The sequence below is a fragment of the Netta rufina genome (assembly GCF_964035555.1).
Source record: "Netta rufina genome assembly, chromosome: 28".
NCBI classification, from domain to species: Eukaryota; Metazoa; Chordata; class Aves; order Anseriformes; family Anatidae; genus Netta; species Netta rufina.
Window position 1 is genome coordinate 2664954 of NC_140152.1, and position 27723 is coordinate 2692676.

Consider the following 27723-nt stretch of genomic DNA (forward strand, 5'->3'; position numbering starts at 1 on the left):
GAATGAGGTGTTGGAAAAGGTGTTTATTTTATGCTAACCTTTTGTGACTGAAAAAGCAGAAGAAACTAAAATTCATTAGCTTGAAGCGTACAGAAAACATTTTTGAGAAGTATGTTATCTTGGAAGGTATTGGCTGGAGGTTGAAGGGGAGGAAGTGTTGAAGGTGTGTATGGGGAGGGGGATGCTTCACAGTAGCTCTGAAGTATCTAGTTCAAGCTGGTTTTCCATGTCGAGGAATTCTGGCTACTCTGATTGCGGCAGCACAATTCAGGAATACCATGAAACAGAGGGAACCTTTCACCTGAAGAAAAGTCTAATAAGCTTTACTTTAACATTAATTGCATGACTACACTTCAAATGGCTTTTTACTCCTTTTTTCTAATTCTTTAGCATAAAGTTTCATCTCTCCTGCAACAAGAATTCTGACCCAAATAATCACTTTCACTTTGCTTAATTAAAGTTATTACTTGTATAAAAAGGTGAAATATCCCACCTCCTCCCTTTTTGCCTTTTTACCCACACCAGATGCTTCCCACTCACATACTGGTCCTTGCCCCCACCTGGGGCTGACACACCTGGCCCACACTGGAAAAAAGCATGTGTGTTTGTTTTTTTTTTTAATCCCTTTTTAGTTCAGGCCTTCAGCATGGCACTGACAACTGAAGGTGCAGGATATTTTATTTTTTTGAATCAGCATTGCCACTGGAGAAAGATCAAGCTATCAGCCCCAGTACTTTTGCTTACCTACCAGGTCTGAACACAGGAAACTGATAGGCTAAAGACATTTGAGTACTAGCATGAATATTCAGGTGCATTGTTTTAAAGTCTAATTCATACTGTCATGAACTGACAACCCAAAGATACACTTTCTTGACACTTCACAAGAGAATAAAAATTGTAGTTTACTTGGTTTACAGATATTTTTGCAAGCATAGGGATGTGCTGCCAGTAATAGATGCAATGACTGAAATCTTTAACTTGCATTTATTATCAAAGTCATACTGTTTACATCTGTAATGTCAACAAGATGCCACAACTACAAAAAAAAAAGATTGTGCACATTGCAGTTCCAATGCAAAAACAGTAAAATGGAAATCCATTTGTTAAAAAAGTAATTAAAATTACTCCAGAAAGCAATTGAACTGTTTTAACACCTTTACATCCAGTCAAATTAAAATGGTTAACAAGAAAAAATACAAATTCAAAAATCTGGTATCAGTGTTAAAAAAAGCATCTACTTAAGCATTTCTATCAATTCGCACATCAATCTCCCTCCCACGAAGCTGTATCCCATTCATCATACGGCAGGCTCTCTCAGCTACTTCTGGGGACTCAAATCTAACAACACCACAGCCCTTAGACTTCCCATTTTCCATCTTGATATCAGCATACAGCACATGACCTTCAAAAGAAAAAGAAAGGTTCTTGTTTAATCTAGGAGGTACCACACGACTGTATTGATTTAGAGTTCTCTCCCTTAAGCCACAGAAAGCGTACCTTTAGAAACTACCAGTGGTTTGAAACTTAAAGCTCTAGGACAATTTTACCAGTGACCACTGCCATGAGAAGTCCCCAAGAAGCTGCAGAGCCTACCTCAACCATTAGTAGCTTACCTAAGCCTCTGAAAAGAAAGGTATGCTCACAAAGACTCTTAAAGAGGATGATGGTTCTCAAAGCAGCAGAAAGCCCTAATGAATTATGCTAACGGGTCCTCTAGAAAGTTAGCTTATTCCACAGCGTAATATTGGAAATTGGTCGCTGTAGCAAGCAAGAAATCCATGTGGGACTAGCTTTTCTAAAGGTCAGATGTCTCATGAGCTGGACCTAAATACATCTAACAATATGCAGCTGATTCAGGAATTCTTTTGGCTCCTTAATTTCTTCGTTTTTCTTTTATTATTGCTATTACTAATTTAAGGTTCTTTTAAGGACAGCTTCCCCAAACAGATGTGTTCACTTCAAAATAAAGCATCTTGCCAGTGCTTTTCAGTAGTTCTCAGCTTTTTGTTGTAGGAAATGAATCTCATCATTCATCCTGGACTTCTCTCTTTCTCTTCCTGTCTCTACCTGTAACTACAGAGAGGCTATCCACATAATAAATCCAGCCCTAGACAGCTGGGAAGGGGTGTTGAGAAGTGTTGACTGGGTTATCAACTAGACAGTCAAAACATTTTTATCTTCTCAATCCTGTAGGACTCTTGTTGGCATTGCAGGATGGCAAACATCCCCAAGCCACTTGTCAACATGAATATCTGATGTTTTCCCAAGTCTGAGTGAAGTTTTAGTAAGGTACTAGTGTCAGGGACATAGAAGTAATTCTTAGCTCTACAAGAGATATCCAGTTCTCAGGAAAGATTTCCAGTGATATAACAACTTACCACATTCATTAAATTTATCTTTCAGCATTTTCCATGTAAAATCAAAAGGCAGCTGTGAAAAAGAAGAACAATTACTGAGGAACTGTTAAACGACTTGTCAGTACTTCCGTCTCTTCAAAACATGTTCTCCATCCTGGGAAGCCATAGTTCAGCACCGTCTTTTTCATACGCAGAAAGCTTTTCTCCTGTTAAGAAAATGGCTTCAACTCACAAAGGCCTGCCCAACCCCACATATGGCAGCATGCAATATTAAAAATTGTAACTAAAGTCAAAAGAACACAAAAGAAATCAACGTAAAGCACTAGGATGAAGGCTACTCACATTTCTCACAAATATCTGACAGGCTTTTCGGGCCACCCCAGGTGCAGGTCCTCCAGTTCCTCCAAGGGAGCCTGCAAAATTGCCTGCAAAGTTTCCACGTTCCATATCCATTGGTCTTTCAAAATTGCTTCCCATTGCAAGTCCCATGCGATCTATGCCTGCTCCCATGCCCTGTCCCATAGCAGGACCCATCCTTTCCATATTAGTGGCTCCAATGCGCTCTAAGCTCATTCTCTCCATGCTAGCAGCACCCATACGATCTATTCCTATTCTTTCCATGGGATTGGCACCTATGCGATCCAAGCCACCTGGCATCCTCTCTATCACCTGACCCATCCCAGTTCCCATTCCAGCAGGGACCATACGCTCCATACCTATACCCATCCTATCCATGCCAGAACCCATTCGTTCTACACCTGATCCCATTCTTTCCATAGTGGTACCAACACGCTCAATGGCAGCGCCCATCCTCTCAATGCCAAAGCCTATTCCAGAGCCCATTCTTTCTATGCCAGAACCCATTCTCTCAATAGCTGGTCCCATCCTCTCAATGTTAGGAGCCATGTGATCTATGCCCAGAGGGGCCATTCGGTCAATTCCAGAACCAATCCGTTCCACGTTGGAACTCATGCGATCCAGAACAAGACCCATCCTGTCTATTTCTGACCCTACTCTCTCCATCCCATGCCCCATCCCAGAGGGTATTCTTTCCATTCCCGAGCCCATACGATCAATGCCAGGTGCCATCCTCTCAATCCCAGGAATGCTGGCATTTCCACCACCTGGAACAAAACACACAATTTATAAATAGTCAAAACACATACTAAAACCAAACACGTGCTTGCATTGCATACAGTACTGAAATCCTTTAGACCATCATTATTCAAAAAAAAAAAAAAAAAGACCAATGTGTGTGCTACTGCAGAATATGAAGCAATTATTTCAGATGGGAAAAAGTACTGTTGTTGATTACGTAGATCACCACGACTACAACACATTTTAAGGGACTGGTAACCTCATTAGTCCATATGCAAGAGTTTACCCTTTCCTAACAAGTTTGAGTTCCATATGCACAATAAAAGTTTCAAAGAAAAAAAACTGATGTGTAAACAAGGAGAGAAGTTTGAATGCATATGAAAACCCAGCTGTTCAGGTGGCGAAAGTAGCATTTTAAACACAATTTTAGCTGCTAGCTGTCCTGTACAATGACCTGGGGATTGTGCAGCAAGAATAATAATTTAACTGAAATTACTGTTTGATCAAAATTTGACCAAAGTGTTAGAGGAGCTATGTGTAAAATATGGCCTGTTTTGTTACAAACGTGCACTTTTTTTTTTTATGTACAGTTCAGGTACTTCCAGTAGGCAGTGTAAGTACTTAGCTTTATGTACTGACCTATTCCTCTTTCCAAGGTGTCTCCAAAACTACGAGACATTCCCATCTCATTTCTTCCAAATTCTCTCTCAAATCCTCCACCCATGGCACGATCCATCTCTGTAAAGATTAAGTCTGATATGTTCTTCGGGGTATCAACATTTTACTAGAGGCATAGTTTTTAAAGATTAACAGCAAGGCAAACTTTTATTATGTCCTCCTGATCATTTTATTATGTCTTTTTGAGACCAAAACACAACCCCCAGAAAAACAAGAACAAAAATCCAGGACTCATCTCAACACAGACAAGACACTTTGCTTTGGAGTAGTTTTTTTTTTGTCTTTCTGGTGAATACAGACAGAGCACAGTTTATCTTTCCAAAGTAGTCCTTGAAGGCAACTCCTATGAACTTGTTTTTTTGTAGCTTAGAGGCCATAAGGGCCTTGCAGACACTGTGTGAGATGTAAGCCTTTAAGTTTTTTTGAATAAAAGCTGGAAAGAGGAATATGACCAGTCTCCAGTGCTACAGTTTCAGAGACCAAGGACTGCTGTTGAACTCGGAAGCTTAATATTATAACAAAACAAAAAAAAATAATGCCTACCACTCATTCTGCCCATGTTCATTCCAGCTGGAAAGCGCCCGATGTTTTCCATGCCAAACGGACCTTCCATTCCTAAAAGAAAGGAATTTCCAGGGATGCTTTAACATTTCAACTTAACACTACAGTTCACCAAAATAAGTTTTCCTCAGATCTTTTCCATAGGCACCAAGACAACTTTATCACAGACTCATTAACTGTGGTCAGAATTTGGTCACAGCTTATCTCCTAAATCAAGGCCACGTTTTAGAAGTCTCATGACCAAACCACTGGTCACATTTTCTGAGGTTTCAACCCTTCCCCGTACATCTATAGCAGTTTCACTAATACTCAAAAACATAAGTCATCACTAAATTGGTGACAATTCCAAGGAAAACAAATGGCTGCTAGGCACATACAGCTAAGTTTACATGACTTAAAAAAAAAAAAAAAACAACCCAGGCTATATACATTTCAAAAAACACAGCTTACCTCCCATTTTATTCATTCCAAAGCCCATGCCTTCCATTCCCATTCCTCAAAATAAAAGAGAAAGCTTTATGTAGCAGATGTAATTCTACAAACCATCAGCCATTAGATTGGCTGTAGAAAGAAATCATACAAGCACATCCACTCTGAACTGGAAAGCTTACATGTGCTAGCTCGAGTAGATTGCAACATTCCTTCTCAAGAAATAAAAGCAGGAAGTGGAAAAAACCATAGGCATTTACAAACTGAAAGCTGAGTGTGTGCTACTTTTTAGGTGGCTCTTTAAAACTTTTTGCTATTTAAATATATCCTAAACATAGATTTGCAAGCCCACTAACAAGTGTTAAGAGTGACAGATGGTTTTAGAAGTTTTATGTATATTTGCAGTGTCTGCTGCTCATGCTCAAGAGTCAGAAAATGAGAGCTGTGCCCTTACCATGGTAAAAAACAAAAATGGAGCAGTCGGTTAGGTTCAAGTTTCTGTTATCAAGCTCATGACTTAGCTCAAGAAGAACTCATTTGGCTTTAACACTCCTAATACACTTCAACTTTTTGTGTAGGCAAACAAAGCTATCTACCCTTCTATACAGCTTAAAGCTCTCATGAAACAAAGCGTAGGAGTAATCTTACCTCCAGGTCCCATGTTGCCCATTCCCATGCCTTTGTTTAAATGATTTGCATCAATAGGTTGACCTCCAGGTCCTAATCCCATGCCAATACCACCAAGACCATCTGAAGAAAATATTCAGATATCAAAAAAGCCTTGTTTCCATAATTTGACAAAACAGCAAGTTTTATTCTTAATTAATTGACTTCTATTCTCCAAAAAAGCTTGCTGTGTTCCCACTTTGGGGTATGTACTTAATGCATGAAAGTGTAAATCTAGAGTAGATGTGTCTTGAAGTAGACTGGAAATTAATCCCAAATATTTTCTTCATCATCTATATTTTATCTTACTGCTGAGAAAAGTTGATTTTTTTTTGGTTGGTTTTAAGCTGACTCCTGAAAAATAACTGGCTAGAACACTGCTTATTTTGTGCAACTCAATCTAAGGAGAAAAGAGTGGGCAATTTAGTATAAAGAACTTCTAACCTTTTCACAATGTTACCTTTGATTGATAAAAGGTTTATTTTCATGTTTGCCAAGGTTCCCTTGCAGCTAAAAATTTAAATAACTGCAAGGTTCCACCTATTACTGACAGCCACCTATAGAATTCAGAGCACACAGCCAGCCTCTTTCCTAGGCAAACGAAAAATATATATCATTCTCAGACACAATTTTGATTCTTCCTGTACCCAAGTGAATAAAGGATTCCCCAGTCAAATAAAAAAACACAAAAACACAACTCATTTTTCTCAGAGTGGATCAGGAAGAAAAAGTTCTCTGCTTGCACTTGAATCAAACAGCTTAATTGCATTTTTTCCTTATGAGAATAGGACTTCCTTGTTTACATTTCAACATAACGATCTCAGGAAGCATTGAATTATGTTTTACAACACCACAAGATACCAATACCATTCCTCCCTCCCATCCCCCCAACTTAAAGGCCAAGAAATACATTTCCATCATTATTTGTTCCATTTCATACAGTAATAATTAAACAGAAAAGCAGTGTTTTTCTCTTGACAAGGTATACCATTACAGGAAGTCATGACAGAAGTAAAAAAAACCTGTGGATGCTACGGCTGCTGAACAAGGTTCTGGTAGATACACAGAAAATTGATTAATTAAAGGATGGGTTGATAGAGAATTATTCAAGGTTACAGCATACACAGGTTTTCTTTCCATGACTAAGAAAACATTCTTTAAAATCCTGGCTGAATTAACAGAATTACATACATTTTAGAACAGTTTCAGCTGTAAGACAGTAGGGCTTTTCCTTACCATTAATTCTCCTTTCCGACCCAGTCTACTCCTGCTCAACACTTTCATTATCTTATCCCAGAGTGGTCAAGGGAACAAGGGACCTCTGGAGGTAATCTGGCACAAATCCCCCACATCAAGCAGTGTCACCTAGAGCCCATTACCCTGGACCACATACAGACAACTTCTGAATATCTCGAAGGATGGAGACTCTACAACCTCTCTGGGTGACTTGTTGCTCCAGTACTCAGTGACCCACACAGTATAAAAAAAAAAAAAAAGCTTCCTTATGTTTAGATGGAGCCTTCTATTTCAGTTTGTGTTCACTGCCTCTGGTCCTTGCACTGGGCAACACTGAAAAGAGCCTGGCTCTGTTATCCCTGTACCCTCCCTTCTTGTATTTATTCCCCTAAGAAACCTGAAGACCTGGAAGATACTCAAGAATTCAACCCAGCCCTTTAGACAGAAGGAAAACCATTAGACACCCAGAATACCAGTACGTAAAAGGGTGCACACTTTTCTTTATAAACTGGTGAAATTTCCATTAAAACCTGTTATTAACAATAGTCCTACAAGGCATCAGGACCTCTGACTTACAATCAAGAGACTTGGAAGCTTTGAGAACATGAACGGGATACTGTTTTTAAGACAAACTTTTAGCTATGAGCTGAAGGAAGTATCCAAAAAGAAACAGGACTGAAACTTACTTATTATTAACCTCTTAGATATTAAGGCCATTTGAACCCCAGTTTTCAGCAGGCTGAACCAAAGTTTTACTCGGGCTGGATTTGAGCAGATGGGGAGTAACAGAAGTTGCCTAAACATCTTAACAACAGCTCATAGTTTTTAATTGTGTTCTATTTATTCATCTGTTCCTCCTACATATGGCAGGTTACAGAGGCAGTACCTCTTGAGCACAAGTTTCCTATGGACTATTAACAACTCAGCTTTGCTTGTCAGCAGACAAACCCAGTAATAGATATAATCCAGGAATATACAGGAAATCTCTCTAAATGCAAACCTGAGAGCCAAATGCTTTTGAATTGAGTCTCATTTTGCAAATATTCAAGTTGCTGCAAAGAAAAGTTAAAAACATAACATATTCAGTCATACAGCAGAGACTTACGAGGAAGTTGTTGTGGTCGCTCTGGAGGAAAGAAATCTCCTTTTGGAAAGGCTCGTTCATCCTAAAAATAATTTGATACATTAAGTTTGTACACAACTCTGGCCTGCTTTCTCACTAGAAAGATTTCCTACCTTTTTTTAAAAGGTAAATCGAGAAAGCTAAAGTAATTCTTACTATATTTATGATTGTCTTTTAGAAAAATAATTAGAAATAACCTTCTACAACTGCGTGAGTTGACAGCATTAGGTATTAGGCCAAGTCCTTTAAACAGAACTCGTTTCCCCCAGTATTTCAACCCATGAGTTAAAAGTGAGATGTAAAGTACAGGGCTGTACTTCTGTCATGATGTGCTATTTACCTTTGTTTGCCCTGGGGAGGTCGCACCAACCTTGAAGCCGCACATCATCCAAAAAAAAGTCTGGAGCACATTATCAGTTCAAAAACTATTAAGAATCTGAACGTACTTACCATTTTTACATGCATTGGTCTGTCAAACAGCAGCTGCCCATTAAACATCGCTTTCGTTTCATTAAGGATCATCTTTCAAGCACTGGAACCACAAAAAGTCTTAAAACTCCAAGTACTATCTGATGAAAACCCTATCAGAAAACCACAAGACTCCAGGTAGCTTCTTATACTGTCATTCACAGGTTATCAGATACCCTTTCGCTTTCTCCAAAACTGAAAAGCTTCCAAACCAAATCACTGAATATTCAAAGACTGGGTTTTGTTTTTAAAATTAAAACATGAGTTACAAAAATAGTCTTCTGATTCATATTAAAGACATTAAAACACCACTTAAAATGTCTTGAAACCAGCCTAGGTGTTTAAACATTTCTCTCCCTTCCACACCATAGACCCAACTTGAGAGATGAAGCACGTAGTAGTATCCACACTGCAATTCTGCTTTTGTGTGGGTAGACTGCTACGCAGCAAATCACAGCTTGCAGTGTAATATGGCTGACAGGGAAACACACCAGATCAAGCCTGCTTACACTGCAGATGGACGCGTTTCACTCCTCCTTTACCTCCATTACAGGAATTTAGGACAAGCCTTTTCTTAGAAATTGTATTTTAATTCAATACTAACTCTGACAGAAAAATTACTACTATTTGGGTTAGAAATTCACATCTATTTGTTAATTATTTTTGTTTGCTCAAAATCATTATTTGAAGTTTTTTTTTCTTCTTTTCATTTTCCCTACATTTTCCATACACTTCAGTGGCTTCACTTAACACAATAAGGCAATATCCTCTGTTGTAATACTACTACTTTTATTTTCATCCTGCTTTTCTTAACAGTTATTTGTGAACTCATGGAAGTTAGCACAGGATGGAGTGCCAAACCTGTCTACTATTTACCAGTAATACATTTCAAGGATACATATAGCCTGAACAGCCTCTATAGCTTGTTCAAAAGTGACAGTTCCGATCCCACGACTCTTGCCATCTTTATCTTCTAAGATGTCTGCCCGAACCACAACACCAGCCATGCTGAATACTTCTTTCAGTTTCTTCCACCCAACCTTGTAATCCAGCTGGAAGATAAGTGATATTAGAAGTATTAGAAAGCTTTCCATCCAAAGAGTATCCTCAGCATTCATCAGTTTCGTTTCCTGGTATCTACAATCCTGAGTAGTCATCTTCACAGAGATGGGATAAAATTTAAATAATAGAACGCTAGAGAATGCTAAATGCGTTGTTTTTAGCTCTGTTCAAAAATGCAAATTATCAATTACTGTAATATATAGGATACAACTTCATCTTACAACTTCACTAGCAAAGAGAATCACAGAACAATTTAGGCTGGAAAGGAACTTCTGAAAGTCATTATTCTAACTTATTGCTGAGAGCAGGTATAATTAGTTCAGGTTGTTCAGGGCTATGCCCAGCTCAGCTCTGAACACCTAAGTGCGTACAGACTTTTGGCAGTCACTCCTTTATTTCATCTGTCTCAAAGTAAAAAGAAATAGTTCTAGTATTTAAATGGTGTTGCCCATCTTCCAACTGATGTCCACGGCAACGAGTCTGGACCCGTCTTCTCTGTATGATCTAAATCAGGGTTATGGAGATAACCACCAGTTATCCCTTTCACCTTCTTCCTTTAAAGCTGAACAAACTTCCACAACTTCATATTCTCTAGATTCTTATATAGCTTGTTATCTCACCACTGAACTTGCTTAAATACGTTCCCACTGCCCCTCCTTCAAACAAGATACATTTCTCCACATCAAGATCAGTTTTAGAATTTGAAAATTAGTCCTATTCTTGCTGTATGTGCATACTGAAATGTTTGTTTTTATGCTATATCCACAACAGGGCATACCTTTCAAGGGGAAGTTCTCATTTTTTGTTCATACATTAGAGTGCAAACTTACTTCCCACTCGGCAGTGTTCCAACTGAAGAGAACAAGACTAGTCACAGAATACTTCATTTTACTGGAATAGAGCTGGAAGCCTACAGCTTTTCCTCTAATTCATTAGATTCTACTCAGTTTAGACCCTGTTCAGAGACCACACAACGCTTACATTTGCAACAAAGACAGTGCTTCCAAGTCTCCCTGCCTGTAAGGCATGGATGATCTCATTGGGTATGTTGGGATTGTTGAGTATACTAGGTGGGATATTGAGCATTCCAGGGCCACCTGGACCTGGACCAATACCCATTCCACTAGCTGCCATGACTTTCTGCATTGCTCTCCTGGCATGCTCGCCATCAGGATCCTAAAAAAAACACAAACATACTAAGTTAATCTGTACCAGCAAAGCCAAAAGTCAAAAGGGGATATTCATTTATACAAGGTCCCTACAGACCTCCAGCCAACTACTTTTTTTTAATTTTATTTTATTTTATTTTATGTTTTCAGATCAATGCACCAGCACACCTCAAGTTCGCAAGTTACTCCTATCCATGCATTTCCCCCGATTCTGCAGGTGTGTATCTATTATTTAATACCAGCAATAAACCCCACAGCTGCATTTTTTCTAAAGACAACGGTACTGGGGAAGCCTTGGAAGACAAACACTGATTAACTTTTGGCATCCTCAAAACAGTACAACAACTCATTTCTCTTGCAGTTAGACTTCCTTACAAGACAAGATACAGCGTGTAAAAAGTTCACAAAGAGGGGTTTGGTCTGCTCTTTTTCCCCTCACACTAGGTTTCCAAATTGAAAAAAAATTTGGAATGTATCACTGTACAGTTGAGCGTGTTATAGTGATTGAAAATAGAAAAGCCATAAGAACAGAAATAAATCTTCGAAGTATTTCAGAAACCACCTTATTCTATGGAATTGTTTGTAAAGTACATTCATTATGGTGCAGAATTAGATGAGAAGTGAGTCAAGAACAAAATACTTATGCAGGTTTCTTTATCAAATCATAAAGAAGTACACCTGCAGTTCAAGCCAAACACTTGCTCTATCCATGTGCTGCGTTACTGTCAGTAGCGCCTATTCTTTTAAGTCAAGTTCAGTCTTGACAACTGAGTTCAAACTCAAGTTCGGCAATAGGTTCTGGTAATAAAACAAGCTGTGTGTCTTTTTAAATTCTATTTGAAGAGTTCTACTTTGGCAAATATTCTTATCTGCAAATGAGTCCGCCATAAAGCTTGACTAAGAGGTATCCCCTTCACCTTAAATCCAAGATACTAAAAGAACAGATGTTAGTCTTACTTCTTTCACTTTCAATGGTCTTCCACCAAGACTATGCTTGTTCAAAACCTCTGCAGCCTTTTTCATGCTTTCTTCCATCTTGAATTCAACAACACTGTGAAGATACAAGACATCTAAGAACACTGCTCATATCTTATTTCCTTATTTCTTGCTATAAATTCATAAGTGAACTTACGCGCATCCCTGGTGATTTGATTTCAGAGGCGAGTAACAAGCAGAGGAGGGAAGAAAAAAATAAAGTAAGTAAAAGCACAAAACACTTTTTAAAAAATAAAAAGTCAAATCACATTAGTTAACCCTAGGGGCAAAAATAAATGTAATCTTACCCAATAAAGCCTTCATTACTCGAATTCCATAAGATATAATTTCTTATGCCATAACAGGATTAAACTGTAGTTTCTGAAGTTGTAACAAGCAGAACTAAGTCCAGGATCTCCAAGAAAAATACCACACACTCCGTATCAACTGTTCTTCTCTGTCATACAGACAAATCCTTGCCATATTCTCTCACCCTAAATCCATATCCTTCAGTACAGTTAAGTGAGCTCCTACTGTGTATTTTTTTCCTGCAAGATACTTTCACTGGACTAATTGACTTAAGTACCTATGAAGGCAATATACGTTTAACTTGGAAATTAACTTCTGTTTACTGGCACGGGAAGTATAGTTTCCAGAACCTGCTTTTGCACACTGGCCTTACAAATTCAGCAAACCACTACAGTAACGTTTTCCAAAACACAAGTTAACCTTCCGTACCACTGTACGTACTGCTAGTGTCCATGGGTACTTCAAACAGCCAACGCCACCTGAACACAGTGGAAGACCACCCTAACACTGCTCTTACAAGTCCCCAGCCCCCCGCCTCCCCAGCCCCAAAGAAGCTTTTAAGCAATCCTGTTATAGCCGCTAAGCATACACACTCTCTACCTTCCTGACTTCCTTTCGCTCCACGCCACCATACAGTTACATTTGTCATGTAGAAAATCCACAGAAGAAATTCTCTCAAACACTTACCCTTGACTTTCCTTCAGCGTCCATTAAGAGCTCCACGTATGTTACCTCACCAACTACAAATCAGATTCCAGACGACACATATACCAAGGGAGAAAAGCCAAGAAAACAATGGGAATTTAGAACAATCAACAACCGTGTATGGAGCCTCTGCCTTATAAGAAAGCCCAGAAACACTCCATATTCTCTAAACCACAAAACTGGACAATTACAGGTATGCAGTAACATTGTAAGACTTGAACATGTTCTTGATTTTCCTCCACTTCAAAAGCCAGCTATTTCCACAGTACCAATTTCCTCGACCTTTAGTGCTCACTCGTTACTTGAGGCAATCCAAATCCAGGGGGGAAGTCTGCAAGAACAAGTTTCCCTCACTTCACATAATACACCATCTTGTCTCCACAGTCCAGAACTCAAACAGTTGCTTGCTTTTCTCAGGATTTTTCCTCTGGTACACATCCCAAAAGGGGATCAGACCAGCCCGACAGACCAAGAGATCACTCACATGTCTGCTTTTTATTTCAGCAGTTTAGCCTTTAAGTCACAGCAAAATTTAAATCCTTTATTAGGTTCCATATTTTTTAGGTTAGTATTAAACTGTCATATTTGCCCTCAAGACAAGAGCCTACAGCAAAAGGCAAAGTGCACTAGGAAACTATATTTGCACCTTTCCTCACAAGACTAGGATTGCTTTTTCCTTAACTGACCACATAACCATATCACGTACCTCTGGAATACAACTTCTAAAATGGCTGCTGCCTTTGAAGGGACTGGCATACAGAATTTATTCAGAATAACTGAGGAAAACTTTTTAATACTTTTTTTTCTGGTTTTATAAGTTCTGTTTTTTAAATTTAAGACAGGCTCCAAGTTACACTATCTGAAAGATGAAAAGAAAGCAGTCTTTGTGGGAAAGAAACAACTAAACCGAAGTACTGCCAGCATACCCTAAGCAAGGAACTAGAAGCTCACATTTGATGGTCTACCTCTGCAAGGGCCAGAGAGGAGTGCTCAGCCTCTCCTCCCACAGGCCTGGTCATTTATCAGACACCTAGTGTCGTTCCCCAAAGTGAACATCCCACATTTCTTCTAGAAGCTGGAAGAAAAGGAATGCTTGATGAAATGACATTCTCTTTCCATTCCTGATATTGGAAATAATTAAACAATATCAGCATTCCAGCCAGAGAGTAGTTAGCTTGGCAGAATAAGCAGTGAGATCCATTCATGTTTCCATGAGGATACAAAGCATTTAAGACTAGTAGAGGCTAATAAATCCCTTTGAGAGGGCCAGGTGAGATTAGAGTGTTCAATTACCACCTACAACCTGAGCACTATGAGATCATGTACCCATGGGATTGCAGTGAAAACAGGCATCCTAGCATCATCCTTGGTGGTACATGGGGCCCATGCGGCCAGCCCAAATATTCAGCATTACGAGGTCATTCTGAAGCCATCCATCTCAACAGCAGCAGCCAGAGTCCAACCGAACTTTTATCGAGAACAACAAATTCTCAGATTCCCTACGATACAAAAACCATTCCATTTCAGAGACCCCAGAGATTACAGGTTATAAATCCTGTAACTCATTTCTCCCAGTAACATTATTTAGGCTTTGGACTGAGGGCTCTCCTCTCCCAACCACTAATCAAAGCCAGCTACGTCTCTTAAAATGCACACAAACACTTCCCCAAAAAAAGTCTGCAATATACTAAATACAATTTAACATATGCAAATTTGACCTCTGAACAAGATTTCCTCAAGTCTACTACACAGGCAATAGTGTAGCACTTTGAAGAGTTTGTCAGTTTTGCTCAATACTTCGCATTCAAGCCTTAGAGACACCTGTATTAAAAACAAAACGTATCTTGAAAGGGATGTTTTCCTTTGAAAGGGAATCTGAATTTCCTGTATAGCCAAAACACACAAACACAATAAGGAGGGGGGGATGACATGTAGAATAGAAGATCAGTATCCAAGACACGTCCAGATTAAAGAACAACTACAATAAAAGTGCACTTTTCCCCTGAAAAACGTAAGAAGATTCTACAGGACAATTCCTCCAGGAAACGATTGTTTGAGACTGACAAAGGATTTTATTTTTTTTTTTTATTTTAAGAAAAAAAGGAACCTACACTGGGTCCCATTTTATTTGGTTTCTTTTCAGATCCCAAACCACAATGTCCAAACCTTTGGAGAAAAAAGAAACAGTGATCCAGGCAGATTTTCCTTCTGCTAGCAAATAGTTGGCTTGCATCAGGAAAGACACCCTATATATCCACAAGTGAAGAAATTTCATTCAAGCACAGGAGAAGCTTACTGAACTTTCAAAAAAATAAAACATAAAAAACCGCAGCCTAAGTTTTTCTGCTCCAGATGGACCTCAACAGGCTTGAGACGTTGATCTGTACAAACCTCAAAGTCCAGTGAGGCCAAGTGCAAGGTGCTGCAGCTGGGTCAGGGCAATCCCAAACATGAACAATCTGGGCAACGAGTGGATTGAGAGCAGCCTTCCTGAGAAGCATTTGGGGCTGCTAATTAATAAAAAACTAACCATGAGCCAGCAGTGTGCTCCTGCAGCCCAGAAAGCCAACCGTATCCTCGGCTACATCAAAAAAAGCATGACCTGAAGGTCAAGGGAGGCAATTCTCTCCCTCTGCTCTCATGAGGCACCACCAAGAATGACAGGGACACATTACAAGTCCAGAGGAGGACCTCCAAGATGATCAAGGGGCTGGAGCACCTCTTCTTTGAAGATAGGCTGAGGGAGTTGGGGTTGTTCAGCCTGGAGAAGAAAAGGGAGACCTTGTAGTGGCCTTCCCAGTACCTAAAGGGGGCTGCAGGAAAGCTGGGGAGTGTTAAAGGGCCAGGCTGGATGGGGCTCTGGGCAACCTGATTTAGCAGGAGTTGGAACTAGATGATGTTCAAGGTCCCTTCCAACCATTCTCTGATTCTATAGTTACCAGATCAGCCTCCAAGGGCAGATAAAGTTTGCAGAAACTTAGAGCCAATAGCTCTAAGTTAACGTAAAAGTGATTAAGGAATATGTTTCCCATTGGTGTCCTTAAGACTGAAGGTAGAGCAGACTTCTTTAAACCTCACATTTGAGGAAGCTCAGAAACCTTTTGTTTCCTAAAAGGGAAAACTGAAGCAGAAATCAATACAGTAACTACAAATACAAATTAAAAGAACGTTTATCATTACTTAAGTACTATTCCACACAGTCACGTTTCCTCAAATTTTGTATCTACCTCCCAAAGAAGTTTATCTGCATGGAAAACTTACGTGTTCAAGCAAGGTTAGCCTGTCAGCATTCAGATTCTCTCCTGTACTGTTCAGAGAGCTCATACAAGTATACAGTGACTCAAGGCCCTACAGAGGTATCTGTAAAGTACCTAGGGTAACAAACTCAACTGTAGACGTAAACTTTGAAGATCATGAAGTTGGGCAATATGGTTCTCTCTGAAAGGTCCAAAGACAGAAGTCTCAGCAACAGGAGAAGCAAAAAAAGTGAAGAAATGGTAAATGCTCTACAAAACAGCAGATTCTTTGTCTCACAGGGTCAAAAGTAAGGAGAAAGTAGCCACTCAAGACATCACCAAGGCTACCTGGATTTCCACCATTTTTAGAAATAACTATGAAGCAAATGATTCATGAAGGAAGACAACCATACCATCAGAAGTCTAATGCCTTCAACATCAGACAATTTGGAATTGGCCAGTTACTCCTTCGTGTACAGTGTTTAAATCTCATGACCAGCAACCACTGAAAAGTTCCAGGGTGGGCAGGGAAAAGTCTGTAACAAAAGGTTTTTACACTGTCTGTGCAAAAGGGGAGAAGAAAAACAATCTTCCTGAAGAAGCAGCGCAGTATTTCTCCTGTAGTCCCACTCTTGCATGAAAGAGACCAGAAAAAAAAGCATGGGTAATTTTGGTTCTTAAAGAGCCCTGGAAGAAAAGGAGAAGTGCAAAGCTCCCTGAATCCACTGAAGGACCACCTGGAAAAGATGGTTAGAACAATGAAAGCAACACAGAAGATACACTCAGATCCCACCACCGTGTTTCAAACTGTATTGGTATTAAAGCTTTCAGTGTAGATAGTCCAATTAAAGTTTAAGATATTTGCTTAAGATGTTGTTAGCATTCAAGTGATACTGAAAACTCCTCCGTCTGTCTTACTAGGAAGCTGACTGTACCACATCTTGCACAAAGCCGCTGCAAGGTGGCAGTCAGTCAGCTCAGGAACACCAAGTACAATTTCTGCTCTTACGAAAAATTATGTAGATTTTCCAAGATGGTAAAATTTCCATTAAATTTAATAGCAACAGCAGAAACGCAAGATTTACTTAAGAAAACACAAGCAACATTTACACTTGGAAGTCCTATTATAAGATACTGACCTCCAGTGATGGCTTCTCAAGACATTTCAGTGAAGCTCCATACTCAAACCCCAGACTTTGATATTTGTGCTCACAACCTAACTCTGGGCAATTAGGTACACAAGTTAATGACTGCACAGTCCTAAATGGCAAAAATTATGCAAAAGCAAGTTAAAAGCTTGCAGTCACTGCAGCTCTTAGCTACTTGTTCTTTTTATTTTATTATTTTTTTTTTTTTTTTTTTAAGAACACTCTATGCCCTGCTGTAAAGTCCCACTACACATTTGTATCATCAAACCTTGCTATCTGCAGTCACCATACATGTAAATACATGAAAAAGATACTTCGGTATTCTCACATCCACCTGAAGACTACTGTCAAGGTTTGACATTTGAAAGCAGTCAGGTCTTTCATCATTTTTGAAAAGAAATCTTAAAACTACAAATGACTAAAATGCCAAATAGCTAGTTAACATTAACTTTTGATTGCAGAAAGCTTTCTGCTTTAATCGAAAAGTGAATCAAGCTGAAACATCTTCAGCTAACAAAGCTGCAACTGAGATGCTGAAGTGCTGCTAAAATAAGATATGTGCAGTATACCCCTCCCCTTGTTGAGGGTAGCAGGACACCACATCCAACATACCTCTTGCCACAATGAAAAACTTGGCACCAAGTGTCAGTGAAGTCATTACAGTTCACATTAAGATAACTCTGCAGGAATTCTTTTGCAGATAACTTAGTCTAGTTGCATTTCACTACAGCTTTGAACTGCAAAGAACAGACTGAAGAGTAAAAGAAAATATATATTTTTCTGCTCTTTGTAGAAAGTCCTGTGAGTACCCTAATATAAGCTCATGGAACAGGAACCCAGTAGATCACCTCCCATAGATAAGGAACACTCCTTGTTTCCCAGCAGAAGAAAGGTAATTACAGACCTCCTTCAGCCTCATTCAAGCCAACTACCTGCTGACTACTTATCTGTAAGGTTTTGAATATGGACTTTATCCATGAAACAAACTGCAACTAGCATCCAGCTGTGAAATGCAGAGAGAACAGCATGATCCTCATCTAAGATGTTTTGACATTCAGTGAAATCCTGTTTCATTTCACAGAGAAACAGGCAAGGGTTATTAGTAGTGGATTACAGTTTTAAGTTTCATTTTTTAACTGTCTTGCACAAAGCTGGTTGTAGTGCCTAATGATGAAGAATGAGAATGGCAGGAAATGTACCAGTCGGGAAGAGGTTGAAAGACTGAGGAAGATCCAATTTTAAGTAATTTTATTGCTAGGAAAAGGAGCCATTCTGTACCAAGGTACTGTCCTGGTTGGAACTCATTAGCACACCTACTGAAAGTAAGGGCAGGAAGAAAGTCAGATAAATTAGCACTTCTACATTGTCGAAGTCATCCTTTTCTCTTTGCTCACCAAGAAGTTCAGCGTGAAAGCACGCTGCAACAGAATCTTCTTGAGCACTGAAACAGGTGGCCTTCCAGGAAGAGCTGTGTTCAGGTACCAGAGCAACAGCTGTCAGAACCGAGCTGACAGAAGTGCTCGACAGCACCTGCGTTCGAGTCCAGTAACATGAGGGCATGAGTTACATCTTTAAGGGGTCACAAAGACACTAACAATTACTCAAGATGGAGAAAGACAGAAGGCACCACATTTAGTTTGGTTGCTTTTCTTCATAGCAAGGTTAAGCTGGGAACAGCTTTGTTTTTTTCCTTGTCTCTGTTCACACATTCAGATTCTGATATGAAGAGGTAAGCACGCCTGTCAGATATCATGTGTATGCTTTAAGTATGAGGTTAAAACCATGCTAATACAAGTAGTCCCTAGGGTGTCCTGAAATATTTGTGATGTGACAACGGCCACCATGACTGCAACTGCTCCTAGCTGCAACAAAGCAGATCCTACAGCTAACATTTCTCCTTGTGTTGTGTGCCACCTTGCTACTCTTGTCAGGGAAAAGGTTTAAGATACAAAGTTCTCTATTTCCTAAAAGAATCCATAAATACCTCAAACTCTTTTTTTAATTACATAGTATCACATTATGTATACCAGCTGCCACAAAGTATTTACATTTTGCTTCCCAAAACAGAGCCATTTTGGGGAGGACAGGTTAAGGCCAATATTTAGCACTCAATCACGTTACGTTTACCGTTAGACTCCACTTCCACGCAGAAGAACCAACTGCTGCCTCGTTCTTCTCCTGAAGCCACTTACCAGGTAGCAATGCTGATTACCTCAGTTTAGTAGAACCTTGTGTTTGTCAGCCAATACAAGGGAGTTTCAAACAAGAACATTTTTTAATTTCGTTAATAACTGTGTTATACTGCATACCTGTAATTGAGTTTCACCAACAAGTACACTGAAATGACTAAACCAAGGCATTACTCTTGAGAGATGTCACCTTTAGATTTCAGATGTACGCATCTGAACAAACCAAGTTGCAGAAATATGAGACCTCAAAGCTAATGTCTCCTAACCCATACTTACTGACACAAAAGAGCCGACGGAGGTGAACTCCTCCTACGTTCGGAAACCTGCTATGCCATTGCTGCTAACAGCTTCCGTCTTTATGACTGCCAAGCAATGCGATAGTCATGAATCACCTACGGTTACCCTTTGCGTACAGATCCATTTCACATGCTCTCAAAGCCTTGAACGTTTGGCCTGTGATTCTTGCACTTACAAACCAAGAATTCTCACGTTTAGGTTTTTCCACAGCCACATTCCTGGTTCTTGGAACTACTATGCCTTATATCAAAAAGCACCGATTCAGCAAGTTCAAGCGCAGCACAAGAGCACCAATTTGGTAGAAGTCTGGGACTAATTAGAATGAATCACAACTACACAGCAAATCTAAACTGTTATGTTTTAACAAGCAGTCCCAAAAACCAAGAACAATGCGTATTCTCAATACGTAGACAAGCCCTGCAGACAGACTGAAGAGGTTTCAACGTTCCCCTAGGATTATCTGCTGGAATGAGCAGCTGAACAGCAAGGCAGGAAACAATCTCACATCGGACTTTTCCATCCACGTGAACTGGAGAGAAACCACAAGACACTTGGAACGGAATTCAACACAGTACTTAAAATAAGACATCTACACATACAGATACTCCTATTAACCAATGTATCTCATGTAGCTAAGTGCTAACACAGCTTAGGACAGGGGACCATGCATAATTAGGGCCTGTTAAAGCAGTCTTAAGACTGCAGTTCTTCAGATTACAAGAAACCATCGTTGCATCTCAAGCGTCAACGTTTCACAGCCTCTAATTATGGAAGTTTGCCAGGGCTTATAGTCCTGAAGTTCACTACGCAGACTAAGCAGCTCCATTTTGCCTCCACAGACAGACGTTGTAAAACCATTTTGGAAATTTTTTTTTTCCCCCGATTCATTAGGCCACGACTTGTGAAGTCGCTAACCACCGATCCTTACCAAGTTCAAACACAAGTGAACATCGATCACTGTTATGCAAGACATGTCTGATGGTATGTATTTTAGCAGTGACCCACAAGAGCAATGCTCGTACTACTTAGGCCTAACAGGTTTTGAGACATTTTAATGATGGAGAAGCCAAGTATTTTCTTGCCACTCCACTGCACTTCCAAAGTGACTTGAAAACTTGTAGGCTGGGCATCAACTTAAAGAAATAATGCCAAGTGAGCCAAGAAGATGCATTTAGACTTGTCACCACCTGAGATTAATCAGCTCAATTTCTTCAGCAAACTAAGAAGGTTCCCATTCGCAGGTGTAAGTTAAATACAGGTAGGGATGGAGGAAGACATCATGAACTTGGTTTCCAAAGCCCTACCCACGTTGATTGCACTAAAACACAAACCTGATTTTTCTTCTTTGCAGGTCACCCTTAAATACATTTTTACTGCTATCCAATTGCAGGATAGATCTTTATGTAAGCACAAATCACTACGAAGTTTAGAAAAACAGCTACATATACATACACCAGATCGACATTGTATGGCTACCTTTATAACCCAAAAGACATGAAAATACTTGAGAAAGTTTTGCTCATGTCAAGACTAAAATCTGGTAAAAGCCTCATTTTTCTTTTTTTTCTTTTTTTTTTTTTTTTTTTTTTAATTTTTCCACCCATAAGACAAATGCTCTTTTTAATCTCTGATGAAGCACTATTAAACATACGCCAACATGCCTATGAAGGAAGTATCCGTCTGGAAGGCTGCCAGAGCACGGTATTGTGCAACACCAAAAAAGGCTTCGAGACCTTCTGCAAAACTCGTGTCACTAAGTCCACCCAGAACTTCAACTGTTAAGCTTACCAAGTCTGTTACGAGTAAGATGACAGACATCACTTGGTCAGCCCTGGTTGTACATTACCTTTCTCTTTGACCAGGTCTTTCAGAGACTGCCACTTGACATCAAATGGAATATTTGTAATAAAAGCTCGGTATCTTCTAGCAGGGTTAGCATACGGCTCAAAGCGGTTTCCTCCTCTCTTGACGCTCTTCTCTTTCCTTTTCTCACTTTGAGTTGGTCGTTCATTTTCACTGCAAACAGATAATTGGACACGTTAACCACTCTGGCAGTTGATTAGTGTTGTATCACCTCCTGGAACATAACTTCTTGCATTCCCAGAAGAAATCAAAACTCACAAACTTTCATCTGTTCATTTATTTGCAAAACAGTAGTAAGAAGACAAGTTGGTGCTCATGGTATTAGTGCTACACGCACCACTGCAACAAAGAGTTCCTAACAGCAGACAACTCAGATCATTAAGACCCACTATTTTCTCCCACGTTTATTTATGCAATGTAACCAAAGCTTTTGACTACAGAGGCTAAATCTCTTCAAAGCCAAGCAGGCCTAACTTCATCTCCTTGTGATGCTCCAGACACGCACCCTATTTTCTCCTTAACATACTACACTTTGACATCTTTACGACCAATAATTCTTTGACCTATCACATTTGTATTTTTCTACTACAAGAATTTCAGCGAAGTGACCCCATATCTAAGCACTCATGTCTGTGACACTCTTTTTAAACCATCTTCCTCCCCCTCAGTTAATACCTTTTGGGACAACACAAATTCAAAGTCTGTGCCTTTCAAACACACTGAATATTTTTTTTGTTTGTTTGTTTTTACTATTTCAGAACACGAACTCCAGCAGATCACAATTAACGAATGCAAAGTGAAGACTGTTTTTCAACTAACCAACACCACTATTAGTTAACAAGACAAATGCCACTAAATAGCAGTATTCAAATAAACTGCATATAAATATACAAACTGTATATAAAAAATAAACTGTATAAATATACAAATAAAAATAAAAAATAAATAAATCACTGAGCAGATACAACAGCTTAGAGGGAAAAAAAACTACACAGATGCCTATCGAGTGTGATATTTGAGTGGGTTCCTCGTTTTTACTACAAGGCAACCCATGCTTTTCCAGACACAAACACATTAAAAGCAAACAAAAATATTGTACTTTACAGACACAGCCAGAACTGCTAACAGTATTTGACCTTAGTTATGGCCATCGCATACCACTTAGACAACAGAAGACACAAGTCTTGCACATAACTAGTATGCTGGAAGAAAGGTCTCTAATGAAAAAATGTTCTTTAGTCATTTACTGTGTTTAATCAAAAAAGGAAATTTTAGGCTTTCCCTCCTTTGTGCTAAAATAAAAAGAAACATTGAGTAATCAAGTAATTAAAAATCCAAAAGCAGATTTAAAACTGGACAATCCTTTTAACACTCGAGCTTCTGTTTTGCTGAAGAAATAACACAAAGTTCAGCAATTGTGTGAAACGCTACACCTAATGAACAGATTTCTACGGCTATTCCTCAAACCAGAACCGTTCAAGCTATCCACAGGTAGAACTGCTGTGTAACTTGCTTCAAAGTCACGGGGTGCAATGCAGAGATCTTTGAAACTCTACGTTTAAAGCTCCCGGAGCAGATTATCACACGTCAAGCTCTCATATACCTGTAAAGAATTCAGGCAAGCCACTGTACCTGCTATTAGAGACAAACACTAGTCTAGAAATTTTTCCTTATCACATTTGGTGTGACAAAATCCAGCCTGGTCTAAAGAAATATCAAGGAAACTACTTTGGCTGCAACGTTTCTCTTTCGCAGGACATCAGACAACAACTGTCCGTGGGCATCCTCCGGCACTAAAAGGAGGACAAGCAGGCACGTGGCCACAGAAATCGCTGTGGTTGCCAAGTACGAGAACAACTGAGCATTTAAAGGCAGTTCTGGACAGCAGGAAGAAGTGAGTTCCCCACATCCTCTCCATAAATACACCATGCCTGCAGGCATTGCTAAGTTAAAAAAATGGGAGACGAAATTCCCACAGTAAACGGGAGTGAAATAAATTAAGTTTAGGGAATTAAAAAACAGGAGTGAAATTCCCATCCCAGTAAGGAACAATGGTGAATAACAGTGACCCATTTACAACAAGGCTAACGCAAGAAATACAAAAAAATAACACCCCCATGGCAAAGTGTACAGAAAAAAATGTATTCAATAAGTTACTTTCATTAGATATTTTATCTAACTTAATTTTCCTTGGGTTTCAAGCTGAAATAATTCAAGGCTACAGAAAGCCTCATCTCAGAGAAATTCCTTTAACCGTATTACCTAGGCACTGCTACTGTGAAACTTCAGCAAGCTTTGAGCTGTAACCAGAACCCAAAGGCAAGACGGGAATATCCTCCAAATACCAAACACCTAACACGAGGAAGGAAGATGATCTGAAGACCCTTCGCTAGCCTCGACTAATATATTTCTGGCTGCAGTTTTTTTCTTCTCTCTCAACTCTTAGTCGGACTGCAGATTTGCAGCACGGTGTAACAGCCGTCAGCAACCAGGAACCTGCCTGATGCCCACCTACGCAGCACAACTCGGAACACCAGGTAAACAAATCTGACCAGAAGTCTAACAGATTACTCCCAGAACACAAAGTTAAAAATGCTGATTCTTAACTATGTAAGATTTCAGGCCTGGGGACAAAAGTTAACTGGAAAAAATGCAGTCTTTACTTGGAATTTAAAAAAAAAAAAAAAAAAAAAAAAGAACTTCTGCTAACTATAAAACTTCTCAAAATTAGGTTAGTGTTCACATGTGAAAGCAACACGCAGTTCAAATTTTTTCTGCTTACAAACTTCATATTTACAGACCGATAACCATAATCCTTGGAAATTATTACTATTAATATTTCTGTAATATTGCACTTATATCCAACAAATGACCCTTACTTAGGCTCTGGCATCACTTTCAAGTTATCTCTTGGTCTCAAGGCACTGAACTCCGGTGTCTCCCTAACCAACTTACTTCTCTGGTAAGACACCGGGGATAAGGCAGTGACACGTTTTGCTCCAGATATCACAGCAACGTGAACAACGACGACGTACCACAACTTACCAACCACTGACACAACAATTAGAAAAAAAAAAAACACCTCAGAGCTCCAAAACCCCTCCCGCCGGGAGTACTTACACCTTTAGGGAAAGATTTACATTTACTGAGGAAACGTTTCTACTGGGCCTCAACAGAACCCCCAAAAACCTCGACGCCGCGGACCGCGATCCCGACTCCTTCCGCGTCCAGGCCTCGGAGGCTGCCAGGCGGCCTGCGAGCCTCAGGGCCGCAGAGGGAGCCCGGAGCGCGGCCGGGTCCCTTGGGACACGAAGGAAAATCAACAACGGCCACGGGGACAGGGACAAGGACGGGGACAAGGGCGAAGGCGAGGCCTAGGCCCCATCAGGCCCCGCCGCGCGCGCGCGCGAGGCCCCACAGCCCCCCCCACCCCCCCTCCCCCCCGTTACCTCTTCACGGGCGCGTCCCCAGCACCCCCCGCCCCGTTGGGCGGTGGCGGGGCGCCCGCCGCTGCCGTCTGCGCCGCCGACGAAGCCGCCGCCGCCGCCGCCGCCGCGCCCACGGGCGGCTCCTCCATTTTGTTGGCGGCCCCCTCGCCGCCCGCTGCCGCCGCCGCCGCTACCGCCGCCGCCATTTTGCCAGCGCCGAGCCTTTGTGTGGCCAGAGCCCGCCCTGCCGCCCGCGCGCGGGGCATGCCGGGAGGGCCGCCGAGGGGGAGGGGGGGGGGAGCCGCTCCCGGCCCCGCGCCGTCCGCCCGCGCCTGCGCGCGGCGCCGCTGCCCGCGAGGCCCCTGAGAGGCCGGGCCCGGGCCCTGAGGCGCCGCCGCCGGGATCCCGCCGGGCCCCGCGGGGCCGTTACCGCTCTGCGAGCCCCGACCGCGGCCCGAACCGCGAGGCCGGGTCCAAGCGAGCCCCGCTCTGGCCTGCTGGGCCGCGTCGGCCGGCAAACAGCGCATGGCGCCGTCCCCCGCTGCACGGCCCCTCCCTCAGGGCCGCCTCTGGGCTGGGCAGGCTCAGTGCGGGCCGTGAGGCGCGGGGGTGTTGCCGAGCGCGGCGGGCGGGCGGGGGAGCCCTGGAGCCCCCTCCCCGCCCCGAAACGGGAGCAGGGGCAGAGCCCGAGGGGGGCCGGTGTGTGTAGGGGAAGCGCAGGGCGGCGTGGTTTAGGGGTTGGGAAGGAGATGGAGAAACCATCCCGGCCGATCCCCCCGCGGGGGCAGGGAGATGTGGAATCGCGTCACGACGGAGCGCGCCCGGGCGGGCCTTGGGTGTCTCCAGGGAAGGAGGCCCCGCAGCCTGCCTGGGCAGCCCGTCCCAGCGCTTTTTGTCTCAACGGTTTTGTCTCGTGTTCAAGCAGCTCGCACCCACTCCCCTTGTCCTGTCACTGGGTGTCACCAACAAGAGCCTGGCTCCCTCACCCTTTACATATTTATAATAAGGTCACCCCTCGGTCTCCTCCAAGCTGAAGAGCCCCAGCTCCCTCAGCCTCTCCTGGTAAAATACCACGAGGGAGGGCACAAAGAAAGCAGAGATGAGCTCTTAGCGGTGTCTAGGGGCAGGACGAAAGGCAGTGGGAACAAACACAGGAGGTAGTGTCAGCACCAGGAAACATTTCCTCACATGGCAGGAGAGAAACCTGCATCGTTTCCAATGTTGGGAACCTGAGATGGCAGCACGAGGACTGCCACAGGCCAAGGCATGTGGCCCAGCCCCCATTCATGGATCACCAGCACTGTTCCCTTGCACTCTTACAGGGTATTGCTCTCAGTACAGATCCACCTTGCTAATAATGGGTCTGCAATATTGGACTAAGCCCTGAAAGATCTCCTGGGCAATAAAACCCAATACTGTTGGCAAGTTAACAGGCTTAGAGTTCCTGAGAACAGTGTATGTATTTAGGGAACAAAATCATCACATATTTGAGGAGCTGACGAGGTGGGGGGGTGCTTCTGGACCTTGTTCTTACCAGCAGGGATGGGCTTGGTAGGGATGTGAAGGTTGGGGGCAGCTTGGGATCATGAGATGGTGGAGTTCAAGATGGAACTTGGTGGAAGAAATAAGGCAAAAAGTAGGATTGCTGCCCTGGATTTTTCAGAGAGCCAACTTTGACCTGTTCCAGGACCTACCTGGGGGTATCGCATGGGCTGGGTTGCTAGAAGGTGAGGGTGCTTGTGAGAGCAACATTTAAACAGCACTTCTTCCAAGCTTAGGATCGGTGCATCCCGAAGAGCAGGAAATCAGGGAAAGGGGGCAGGAAACCTGCGTGGATGAGCAAGGAGCTCATCGACAAGATCAAAAGGAAGAGGAAGGTCTAGGAAATGTGGAAAAAGGGCTTGGCCTCTTGGGAGGAGTATAGGAGTGTTGTCAGGGCCTGCAGGGATGCGATGAGGAAAGCTAAAGCCCACCTGGCAAAGGAGATAAAGGATAATAAGAAGGTTTTGTTTTCTTTTTTTTTTTATGTAAACAGTAAAAGGAAAACTGGGGATAACGTGGGTCCCTTGCTGAATGAGGGGAGTGTCCTGGTAACACAGGATGCTGAGAAGGCGGAGATACTGAATGCCTTCTTTCCTTCGGTTTTTGCTTCAAAGACTCCCCCCTGGGACTCCTGGACCCTGGAGGGAGGAGAAGGAGTCCGGGAAATGGAGGGCTCCCCCCTGGTTGGTGAGGGGGTGGTCCGGGAGTGTCTGAGTGGGCTCAATGCACACAAATCCGTGGGTCCCGATGGGATGCATCCGCGTGTGCTGAGGGAGCTGGCAGAGGTGATCGCCAAACCACTCTCCATCATCTTTGAAAGGTCCTGGAGAACAGGAGAGGTGCCTGAGGACTGGAGGACAGCCGGCATCACTCCATTCTTCAAGAAGGGCAGGAAGGAGGATCTGGGAAACTACAGGCCAGTCAGTCTCACCTCTGTCCCTGGAAAGGTGTTGGAACAGCTTGTTCTGGAGGCCATCTGCAAGCAATTGGAAGAGAAGAAGGTTATGAGGAATATTCAGCGTGGATTCACCAAGGGGAAGTCGTGCTCGACCAACCTCGTTGCCTTCTCTGATGGCATCACCAGCTGGGTAGGTGAGGGGAGAGCGGTGGATGTCATCTGCCTTGACTTTAGCAAGGTTTTCGATACCGTCTCCCACGACATCCTGCTAGCAAAGCTGAGAAAG

At 41.9% G+C, this 27723-nt stretch overlaps 2 protein-coding genes across 6 annotated transcripts; both read right to left on the reverse strand.

Annotated features, from left to right (window-relative positions):
- Positions 1–965: 965 nt before the first annotated feature.
- HNRNPM (heterogeneous nuclear ribonucleoprotein M) lies at positions 966–11998 on the reverse strand. 5 transcript variants are annotated; one of them, XM_084302734.1, is made up of 13 exons: positions 11980–11998; positions 11805–11898; positions 10660–10854; positions 9515–9668; positions 8599–8648; positions 8131–8191; positions 5772–5873; positions 5145–5189; positions 4677–4748; positions 4095–4193; positions 2700–3481; positions 2379–2430; positions 966–1402 (listed from the first exon to the last, which is right to left on the reverse strand). In XM_084302734.1, exons 2-13 carry the CDS (start codon positions 11880–11882, stop codon positions 1239–1241), a joined length of 1854 nt encoding a protein of 617 aa, XP_084158860.1. In that variant the 5' UTR covers positions 11883–11898; positions 11980–11998; the 3' UTR covers positions 966–1238. The 5 variants fall into 5 exon arrangements, 4 of the variants coding, with proteins under 4 accessions (XP_084158860.1, XP_084158861.1, XP_084158862.1 ...); XR_014619179.1 differs by having other exon boundaries at positions 1305–1402; positions 2379–2563; XM_084302735.1 differs by lacking the exon at positions 4095–4193.
- A 672-nt stretch (positions 11999–12670) lies between these two features.
- On the reverse strand, positions 12671–25543 carry LOC311219566 (uncharacterized protein). Its single transcript, XM_084302742.1, has 3 exons — positions 25019–25543; positions 21553–21722; positions 12671–12871 (listed from the first exon to the last, which is right to left on the reverse strand). Exons 1-3 carry the CDS (start codon positions 25522–25524, stop codon positions 12807–12809), a joined length of 741 nt encoding a protein of 246 aa, XP_084158868.1. The 5' UTR covers positions 25525–25543; the 3' UTR covers positions 12671–12806.
- Between the last annotated feature and the right edge of the window lie 2180 nt (positions 25544–27723).

Excerpts from the sequence above, each read along its gene's own strand:
- HNRNPM (XM_084302734.1), bottom strand. The coding sequence starts at position 11,882 with ATGGAAGAAAGCATGAAAAAGGCTGCAGAGGTTTTGAACAAGCATAGT. Across the intron at positions 10,855-11,804 it reads GACCATTGAAAGTGAAAGAA|GATCCTGATGGCGAGCATGC; the intron begins GTAAGACTAACA and ends TGTTTTTTTTAG. Across the intron at positions 2,431-2,699 it reads GTCAGATATTTGTGAGAAAT|CTGCCTTTTGATTTTACATG; the intron begins GTGAGTAGCCTT and ends TCTTTTTCACAG.
- LOC311219566 (XM_084302742.1), bottom strand. The coding sequence starts at position 25,524 with ATGCGCTGTTTGCCGGCCGACGCGGCCCAGCAGGCCAGAGCGGGGCTC. Across the intron at positions 21,723-25,018 it reads GGGGACGCGCCCGTGAAGAG|TGAAAATGAACGACCAACTC; the intron begins GTAACGGGGGGG and ends ATCTGTTTGCAG. Across the intron at positions 12,872-21,552 it reads AGACCTGGTCAAAGAGAAAG|TTGGTGAGGTAACATACGTG; the intron begins GTAATGTACAAC and ends TCTGATTTGTAG.